The 11,313-nt window shown below is 34.1% G+C and overlaps 1 protein-coding gene across 1 annotated transcript in view; it reads right to left on the bottom strand.

Moving 5' to 3' along the window:
* Positions 1–10,620: 10,620 nt before the first annotated feature.
* The window catches only part of LOC135205177 (uncharacterized), an 885-nt gene continuing 192 nt past the window's right edge, over positions 10,621–11,313 (bottom strand). The window contains exon 1 of the mRNA XM_064235541.1: positions 10,621–11,313. This exon is cut by the window's right edge and continues 192 nt beyond it. Coding sequence (XP_064091611.1) covers positions 10,621–11,313 — 693 coding nt within the window.

Consider the following 11,313-nt stretch of genomic DNA (forward strand, 5'->3'; position numbering starts at 1 on the left):
GAGAGAGAAGGCCGTAGGTGATGACTCTAACCTATCCATTTCTTGTTTATATATGTTCCTCTCCAGCATCTATTCCTCTCATTCATATGTTCCTCTCCTGTATCTATTCCTCTCATTTATCACATATTTATCGATTTATTTATATTTTCCTCTCCAGCGTCTATTCCTCTCATTTATATGTTCCTCTCCTGTATCTATTCCTCTCATTTATTGTATGTTTATCGACTTGTTTGTATATGTTCCTCTCCTGTATCTATTCCTCTCGTTTATATGTTCCTCTCCTGTATCTATTCCTCTCTTTTATCGTATGTTTATCGACTTGTTTATATGTTCCTCTCCAGCATCTATTCCTCTCATTTATATGTTCCTCTCCACCATCTATACCTCTCATTTATATAATATATGTTCCTCTCCACCATCCATACCTCTCATTTATCAAATGTTTATAGACTGATTCCCAATTCCAAAATAAAGATTTCAGTTGCTAGAATTAACACCCATTTCCGCTGTACTACAGAAACAGCGAAATGTACAAATTCCACCCGCTGGAAATCCCTTTCAAAATACGATTAAAATATTCCAAGGGTCAATTTGGGGCGTTGCACAATTTGCAAAGGGTCATGTTTTAAAGTGTAAATTTGTATTTATGCGGTCAAGTAGTTTTGCATAATTTGGTCCCAGAGAGATTTTGACTGTACTGAGACTTGGGGTTTAGGGAGGAATTAGGTTTAGGTTTTGACTTTTCTGATAAATCTCTCTCTCTCTCTCTCTCTCTCTCTCTCTCTCTCTCTCTCTCTGCCCCTACCTTCTAAACACTAAATGCCAAAACTATTATTTGCCATTTCTCTCGTCAAACACTCGAACACGTCAGCTCTGCCATTCTGTTAAAAGGGTCTGGTCCATATGTGTCTGATATTTCCTAATATTTCCTGATATTTCTTGGTATTTCCAGATACTTCCAGAGACTTCCAGGGACCTCCCCTTCTCTCCGTAATACTTCACATTTCCCTTAACAAAGCAGTCTGCCCTCAAAACATAACATTTCTTACCATCAGGGGTCAAAGTGCGTGTTATTATTATTAAACTCCGAATGTCAGAGAAATCATGGAATATGTATTCCAGAATCTCTAATTTAACTTGACATTTAGTCATTTGATGTTGTGAAATTATAATATGGATTATTTAGAAGTCCATATTTGTATTCATCTTCTTTAATATCGTTTAATTCATCAGGAAGTCTTTGTTACCATGAATAATGAAATATCCTGGAAATTTACCTGTGGGCGTAACTTCTATTCAACTTTGCAATTGCTTTTACTCTCAAAGGAAATACAAATATATACTCCTTCAAAATACAAACACACACATATATATGTCAATGCAGCCATTATTTTATAACTGGAAAAATCTGTTTGACTAAATCAAATAATTAAAAACTAACAATATACTTTTTTTTTTACCTGACTGAGATATAATCATTTATTCAAAAATGTAAACAAGACAATCGAAGACTGACATTCTCCTCTCTCTCTCTCTCTCTCTCTCTGTCTCTCTCTCTGTCTCTCTCTCTCTCTCTCTTTTAGTTTCTCTTTCCCAGATGGCAGTAATCCCTCACTGCATTGGGACCTCTGGAATCCCATTATGCCTCCGCCCTCGACGCGACGGAGATCAAGAGCAGATCCTTCAGGGATATGGAATGAGCGGAGGAGACAAGTCGTCATTCGCCAAAGACAGAAGGACTTCCTCAGGAGTCCTTCGGCCCATCGGGGCTTGCAGGATTAGACGAAGGAATGAGGAGAATGGGAGGAGGATGAAACGAAGACGAAGAAGAAGAAGAAGATGAAGAAGTCTGGAAAGGGAATGAAATCACTCAGCGTCCGCGGGAGTGGTTCCAGCGCCTAATGGAATCAGCTCTGGAATCTGCTTTTCCAGGTCTTCCTCCGTCTGTAGGCGTTCCAGATCTCATCTGTGATTAGGAAACGGGCGTTTCCAGACGCTGTTTCAGGCAATCTTCCGTCAGCTTTCTTTATCTCACTTTTGGCATTTAGCCTCTGGATTCGTCTTCCGGAATCGCCTTCCAGAGTCGTCTTCCAGGTAGCTTCTTCCTGGAAGCTGTTTTTGGGACGCCCCCCCCATTTCGTTCTGGTCTGGTTCCAGGAGCCGATGGGGAAGTCGGGCGGAAAACTTTCGGGGGCAACTCTGGAAATTGAATGGGATTAAGACTGGAATGGATATTAGGACGGTTAAACGTCTCGTCAGAGGAGGCGCTTTTGTATGTAAATGGTCATTCCATTGACTAAGTCGAAGAAAGGAAGACGTATACAGGAGATGCATGTTGAATGCTTGTGTGTATGCATACACACGAGCACAGAGACATTATGTATATATATATATATATATATATATATATATATATATATATATATATATATACATACTATATATATATATATATATATATATATATATATATATATATATATGTATATATATATATATATATATATATATATATATATATGTATATATATATATATATATATATATATATATATATATATATATATATATATATATACATATATATATATATATATATATATATATATATATATAGTATATATATATATATATAATATATATATATATATATTATATAATTATATATATATATATATATATGTATTAATATATAATATATATATATATATATATATATATGATATATATATTATATATATATATATATATATATATATATATATAGATATATATATATAAATATGCATATATATATATATATATATATTAATATATTATATATATATATATATATATATATATTATATATATATATATATATATATATATATATATATATAAGTGATACAGCCATCCTACTCAAAAGAATATGTTTAGAGGGCTCCTTCTACAAAATAATAATAATAATAATAATAATAATAATAATAAAATAATAATAACACTGAAAATATGTGCATATCAAATCTTTGACGTGAGAAAGAAAGTCCTCTAACATTACTACAAAAAAGGGAATTAAATTAATAATAATTAAATAATAATAATAATAATAATAATAATAATAATAATAATAATAATAATAAAGGGAATAATAATAATAATAATAATTAATTCGGCCACTGTAAACTATTAAAAAAAAGGACCAAAGACTCCACACATCACAGAAACCTCTGCCAAGACAAGACGAAAACCAAAAGCCGATGTGGCGAGTGAAAGGTGTAGATTACTCACTCGTCCGTTGCATATCCGTGGCAAGTGTTGCATGCGACTTGTCAATCACTCTCCTTGTGGGAGGGAGGGCGTTGGGAAATGGGGTAGGGGGGTTGTGGGGGTTGTGGGTTGTTGGGGGTTGTGTATTATCATGCCAGCATGCATTTGCAAGGTCCAGCAATTCATGCCTGACCTCATAAACCTTGGGATATCGTGATGATGGCTGGAATTTGTCTTGGGGGTCTTATACGATGGGGAAAATGGGCGTTTATGTATCATAGTTTACGGTTTTCGATGATGTGGAGTTTTGAACTCTCGCAAAAGAAGTTTAGTTTATTTTTGATAGTTGTTGGACATTTAAAGCTACTTTAAAATATTTACGATTCAAAATTGAATTTAAATATACGGTTTTCGATGATGTGGAGATTTGGCTTTCGCAAAAGTAAGTTTTTTTTGGATAGTCTAAACATTAAAGTTACTTTAAATATATTTTTAGATTCAAAATTGATAAAAATGTTACGGTTTTCGATGGTGTGGAGTTTTGGCTTTCGCAAAAGTAAGTTTTTTTTGGATAGTCTGAACATTAAAATTGCTTAAAATATATTTTTTTGTTTCAAAATTGATAAAAATAATCATAATTTTAAACACGTTTATGTATCATGTTTATGGTTTTTGATGATATGGAGTTTTGGCTTTCGCAAAAGTAAGTTTTTTTGGATATTCTGAACATTAAAGTTGCTTTAAATATATTTTTCGATTCAAAATTGATAATAATTTACGGTTTTCGATGTTTTGGATAGTCTGAACATTAAAATTGTTTTAAATATATTTACTTTTTCAAAATTGATAAAATAATCATGGTTTTTAACACGTCTATGTATTCTGTTTACGGTTTTCGATCATATGGAGTTTTGTCTTTCTCAAAAGTAGTTTTTTTGGGATAGTCTGAACATTAAAATTGCTTTGAATAATTTTTTTTATTTCAAAATTGATAAAAATAATCATGGTTTTAAACACGTTTATGCATTCCGTTTAGGGATCTCTCTAATAAGGCGTTTTGTTTTTCCTTGATGGTAGAGGTTTTTTGGGTATTCAGATATTTAATGTTGTGTTGTAAAGATAAAGTTTTACATTTATTTGGTACTTCAAGATAATAATAATAATAATGATAATAATAATAATAATAATAATAATAATAATAAATTAATAATAATAATAATAATAATAATTTTTTTTTTAAATAATAATCAAAAGAAAAAACCTCATAATCCACATGAGTTAATAAAATAAAGTGGAAAAGTAAATCCGCAATAATATGTCTGATCTTGTTATTTAAGATACAAAGCAGAAAGCTTTCGAAGACCTGCACGGTCCTCCTTGTCAATCTGAATACAATTATTAACAGTGACCATACAAGAACTTTGTTTTTTGACTCGTTTACAAATAGCCTGTTTGATGATGTAGTTGGCTCTTCACGTTATCCCCTCATTCTCCAACGGCAAACCAGCTAATCGCCTAGATCTTCGAAGTGGCGGTATGTCTCTTGAATCGTTTGATCTGTCGTCCATAGCAGCTTGGGCGCCTGCAACAAGGGACACGGGATGCGTCCCTGTTACCTGAACGAAAGAAGATGAGGCAGCGGCAGTATCAGAGGTGGCTAGATTATAGGTGTTATTACTATGCAACCTTTCTCTGTTATAATCTCTTATAAACTGACAGCAAATTATTTCATTTAAAATAAAATCTTCTTGCGTAAAGGCTTTATTGCCTTTTATAGAGAGACCCCTGTTAATAATTGCTCCTTCAACTAACCTTCTAATACCTGTATCCTTACTATTGAAAATTACTTTTGACTCGTTCCAATTTATGCGGTGATCGTCATTTAAACTATGTGAGACTAGTGCATTATTCTCAGCATGTAAATTATAAGCTCTTTTGTGTTCATTGATTCTGATTGGTAGTCCCCTCCCACTTTCTCCGTAGTATTTCTTATCGCAATCCAGACAAGTATTTCATAAACACCAATAATTCTTTGTTAAAGCTTTGGTTGTAGTTATTATTTTGCATGTAACAGCCTTTGAGTGTATTCTTATAGTTGAAGACCAGGTTGACCTTTTCTCCACCTTTTTCATTTACTGTTTTTCTAATATTTCGTAAGTTGGGATTACATGGTAAGGTTAGATACTTTTTTATTCTTTTTTGTACTCATTTGACTTTTTATATAGAAAATCCTTTTGGCTTTAGTGAAGGCATTATTTATGAAATTTTCTGGATAGCATAATTTTCCCAAAACTTCTTTTATATGTTGAAATTCGCTGTCAATATATTCAGGATCACATATTTTCAAGGCTCTTATTATGAAAAGAATAGAAGTGGACATAAGCTTCAGCATTAGTCACTTTTCTGTAAACACTAAATTTAAAACTAAGAATAAAGGGCAGCTTGTTTTCTACTTCATATTCCACTGTAAATTGAATGGAAGGTAGGATGCTATTGACAAATCTCAAAAACTCACATAGTTTAAATGACGATCACCGCATAAATTGGAACGAGTCAAAAGTAATTTTCAATAGTAAGGATACAGGTATTAGAAGGTTAGTGAAGGAGCAATTATTAACAGGGGTCTTCTCTATGGAAGGCAATAAAGCCTTTACGCAAGAAGATTTATTTTAAATGAAATGAATAATTTGCTGTCAGTTTTTATAAGAGATTATAAGCAGAGAAAGGTTGCATAGTAATAAACACCAATAGTCTAGCCACCTCTGATACTGCCGCTGCCTCCATCTTCTTTCGTTTCAGGTAACAGGGACACATCCCGTGTCCCTTGTTGCAGGCGCCCAAGCTGCTATGGACAACAGATCACAGATCAAACGATTCAAGAGATGAACCGCCACTTCGAAGATCTAGGCGATTAGCTGGTTTACCGTTGGAGAACGAGGGATAACGTGAAGAGCCAACTACATCATCAAACACGCTATTTTGTAAACGAGTTCTTGTATGGTCACTGTTAATAATTGTATTCAGATTGACAAGAGGACCGTGCAGTCTTCGTAAGCTTTCTGCTTTGTATTTTAAATAACAAGATCAGACATATTATTGTGGATTTACTTTTCCACCAATACATAATAATAATAATAATAATAATAATAATAATAATAATAATAATAATAATAATAATAATAATAATAATAATAATAACAGTTTTAGACAGGTTGATAATATCCCTTTTTGGGTTTTTGTTTTTCTCAAAAGTAGTGGTTTCTTTTGTTATTAAGAAAATCAACGTTCGTTTGTAAAGATAAAGTTTTGGTTTATACATAATTTGGTCTTTAAAATACATAATAATGAAAATAGTTTTAATAATGCTGTTGATATCCATATTCAAGTTTTTTTTTCTGATTAGTCGTTTTTTCATAAACGATACAATAACTTTTTTGCATTATTAATGTCATCTGCAGACAGTTTAAACAATTTAAAATGTGCATCTGAAATTCCAGGAAACAGAAATCCATAAATGTGTCAAAATTCTTTGATTTCTGTAACATACATTTGCCTGTTCTGTATTTGACAATGTTAAATCTATTCTAAAGACATTCTAACATGCAGAAATAAACGGTTATTCAGAAGAGACATGCATATACAGTTCCTGAAGCGTAACATGAATCTTGAGAAATTATGTTTGTGATTTATTGGAGATTTCGTATTCAATAACACTGCATTTCCCATGAGGATTTTTTCCGGAACACGAAAATGACAGGTTATGACGACAAAGGTTGCTTTTCAGGATTCAAATGTGGTCAAATTCTCACTTTCTTGAACTTAAGATGAATTATATAGCATTCAGTAATAATAAACCTTTATGAAGACCTTTTTAGCTCAGAGATTTATCTTGTTATTACGAAAGGATTTGAAATTAAAGTCTAAAAAAAAATATATAAGAAAATAGTTATATGAATCTTATAAGATTTCTTAATTTCCAGTAACTGCTGTTAAAATAACTTTAGATTTCTTAAGTTCCTGTAACCGTTGTGAAAATAACTAAGTTCGTATAAGACGAATATTGTTATCTCTCTAGTGACTGCAGATATAAACATTTGCCAATATATCTTTCAGTTCCTGGACAGAGCTGAATTATATAAAGCGTGATAACCAGTTTCAATAATATATTATGAATTCAAGTTAGTTCACAAATCTATGTCCTGTTTTTTTTTTTTGGCGAAGGTAAGAATTGGCATTCGATATCGTTGAGGTCAATCGTGATTGGCTGAAGTTAATGGTGCTCATAACCAATCAGAGGCCACAATTCAGGTGCGTTGGGCAATCAGGAGGAAGATAGAAGCTTCAATGACGTCAGGTGCGAGTTTTTTCTCTCAAACAATATTTATAATAACATTAAGAGGTAATATATATAATATTATATATATCTATATATATATATATATATATATATTATATGTAACTGTTCATTATTAGAGTATACTCAAAGTAATCAGTCATTTTAATTGATTTTGTCTAAAATGTAAGTAACGTTTAAACAAGTAAAATGACATGAATGTGGAATTCCTCTTTTGTCATTTAAAAATAAAGAGATTTCAAATAACATCTACCAGGGAACTTAAAATACTCTTCTATGCTCGCATTTTTTCGGAAAGGTATATAATAAGCCGTTACGAAATAAACCTATTGCGTCGTATTGTATCGTATACCTAAGTCAGGTAACTTAATATCAGACAATTCACCAATTCACTTTCGCTACATCTTTCCTCTCACAAGGGGATCTATTTTCGTCTAGTCCTGAAGGGCCACAGAGAGAGAGAGAGAGAGAGAGAGAGAGAGAGAGAGAGAGAGAGAGAGAGAGAGAGAGAGAGAGAGGAAATACTACAAGGCAATTTCGCACCCTGGGAATTGCCGCCAACATCAATATGCAATTCGTACCTTGACCTGAACCTACCAGTCCCTTGAGGGGGAGGATGTAAGACAGGTGAGAAGCAGGTAGAGGTGTTTTCCAATAGCCAAGTTTGTTCATCTTTTGGCGTGACGTCAAGGTGAGCTTCTTTCGCCTTCTTTCTTTGGTGTGTTTGAGTTTTTTTTATATGAGGATTTTTTCTTGCAGTGGGGATTTCTTTTTTCTACACTGTATTTAGTTTTGAGCCTTTTTATTTTTTAAGGAATTTTCAGAGGCGGATAAACATATATTCCCAGTTGCGTTTGAATATTTATTGTACTTTTGTTTTTTGAGGAATTCTTCGAGGTGGGGAATCTAATTGGACCCTTTTTTGAGGAATTTTTTTTATAGATAGAAGTTTTTTTTCTTATGCTGTAATTGCGTTATATTTGGAATATATTTTTGGAGGACTTTTTTGAGGTGGATAAACTATTTTTTCACGTTGTATTTGAGATTGTTTTCTGATATTTTTGAGGACTTTTTTTTGAGATAGATGAACTTTTTTGAACTTTTTTTCTATGCTGTATTTCAGTTTTGTATTTTTTATTATTTCTTATTGATTTTAGAATCTAGGAACTATTTCCAATGCAGAATAGAAGGTATAACTGAACCTTATTTGAGGATATTTTTAGAGGTGGATGAATTTTTTTCTATTATGAATTTGAGTTTTATGAATTTTTTTGAAACAGTCCTAGAAATATTTTCAAATGATCTAAGAGTTTTTAATGCATTGCTTACTTTCCCCCTTTTGTAAGTAACAGGGCGGGCTACATATATAGTTGCCCAATAGTAAGACAGCTCTCTGAGAGATAGTAGGTGTTTATTTTTAGCAAAGAAATCTACCTCTCTCTCTCTCTCTCTCTCTCTCTCTCGTTCAAACTATCTCTCTCTCTCTCTCTCTCTCTCTCTCCTACTCTTTCTCATCTATTTCGTTTTCGCATAGTTATCTTCTTTTCTTTCTCTCATTCTCAAAGAATGATATTCCTCATTCTCTCTCTCTCTCTCTCTCTCTCTCTCTCTCTCTCTCTCTCTCTCTCTGTTAGGACTGGCTGCCTTTAACTTCTCTCAGGCGTTATGATAACATTTAGAACTCCACGTGTAGAAGTGGTCGTTTTAAGCTTAGCCTCTCAGCCGTGTACACACACACACACACACACACATATATATATATATATATATATATATATATATATATATAAGTGTCAACCAGGCAATACAATAAAGTTTGTTTTTACGTGGGAGACGAACCTATATTATTTTCTGATCTTTTATTTTCATTTCTGTTCAATTTTGCTCATTTACAGAAGTTTTATTGATAAATTTTTTGTTTGCCTGTCTGTTCTCCTTCATTTTTTGGAGGTATTGAAGATAATTATGAAGAATAAATATAGCATATTTTACAAACATAACAAGAATGAGACAGTGCCAGAATATTTTTTTTTTCAAAAAGATGTTTTTAAGATGAAATAAAATTAGAGATAACTACACGAAACAAGTAAAAAATAATTATAACATCTATTGAATAGTTTTTTAGAAGTTAAACATAATAAGATAAAACTCGGAAAATTACTACACAGCAGAGTAAAGCCATTTAGATATTTACAAGGATACACATAAGTTAAAAAAATATTTACCACGTAAATAAAAGAGTGATAAAAGAAAATATAAAGGTAATTGCAGAGAGAGAGAGAGAGAGAGAGAGAGAGAGATTAAAAAATGAAAGAATACAGAAGAAAACGTCAAAAAATAAAATTAAAAAAATATACCTAGAGATTTTCTCCCAAATTACAAAGAAAGGGAAAAAAACATATAATAACAAATAAACCCATAAACGTACACAAAGCTAAGCAGTTCCAACAGAACCTTGAAGATAAAGAAGAACAAAAAACAGAGAGAGAGAGAGAGAGAGAGAGAGAGAGAGAGAGAGAGAGAGAGAGAGAGAGGCCACACAACTCATCAATACTGACGAACTCGTAAAGATAGATATAAAAGAAACCAGGAAAGCGAGAGAGAGAGAGAGAGAGAGAGAGAGAGAGAGAGAGAGAGAGAGAGAGAGAGAGAGAGAGAGAGAGAGAGAGAGAGAGAGAGAGAGAATTGGCTTTGTTAGCCCCGAAATTTAGAAGCAATGAAGACCTGTTAAGGATGAGAAAGTCCAGGTGTGGTGAGCCTTCCCATTTCTTATAGCAGCTGAAAAGACCTTGGAAGATGGAGAGGTGATACAAGGTGATACAGGCCGCTATATACTTGCAGAGGGGGATACCCTGAGTCGTTAGGTATCCTCTAGGTATCCCTAGGTACTCCCAGGGTACACCCAGGTGCCTATCTTGAGAGCTGTCAGCTAGACCTCTGGGGTTATACACGTGTTCCTGAATGTCTCCCGATTATGCGGATTAGGTTGGTGGGAGGGCGGGGCGGGGGTGGGGGGGTCAGTCGGGGTTGGAGTTGAGGGGAGGGGCTTTGGAAGAATTTTGTTGGAGTGGGAGGGGCTTTGGAGGAATTTTGTTGGAGTGGGAGGGGCTTTGGAGGAATTTTGGTGGTGTGGAAGGGGCTTTGGAGGAATTTTGTTGGTGTGGGAGGGGCTTTGGAGGAATTTTGTTGGTGTGGGAGGGGGTTTGGAGGAATTTTGTTGGAGTGGGAGGGGGTTTGGAGGAATTTTGTTGGAGTGGGAGGGGGTTTGGAGGAATTTTGTTGGAGTGGGAGGGGCTTTGACGGAATTTTGTTGGAGTGGGAGGGGGTTTGGAGGAATTTTGTTGGAGTGGGAGGGGCTTTGGAGGAATTTTGTTGGAGTGGGAGGGGCTTTGAGATTTTGTTGGAGTGGGAGGGGTTGGGGGTTTTGGAGGAATTTTGTTGGAGTGGGCAGGGGCTTTGACGGAATTTTGTTGGAGTGGGAGGGTTTGGAGGAATTTTGTTTTGTTGGGAGTGGGAGGGGGGGCTTTGGAGGAATTTTTGTTGGAGTGGGAGGGGCTTGGAGGAATTTTGTTGGAGTGGGAGGGGCTTTGAGGAAGGAATTTTGTGGTGTGGGAGGGCTTTGACGGAATTTTTGAATTGGAGTGGAGGGCTTTGACGGAATTTTGTTGGAGTGAGGGGGTTTGGAGGAATTTGTTGGAGTGGGAGAGTCT

The sequence above is a fragment of the Macrobrachium nipponense genome, chromosome 49 (genome assembly GCF_015104395.2).
Source record: "Macrobrachium nipponense isolate FS-2020 chromosome 49, ASM1510439v2, whole genome shotgun sequence".
Taxonomy (NCBI): domain Eukaryota; kingdom Metazoa; phylum Arthropoda; class Malacostraca; order Decapoda; family Palaemonidae; genus Macrobrachium; species Macrobrachium nipponense.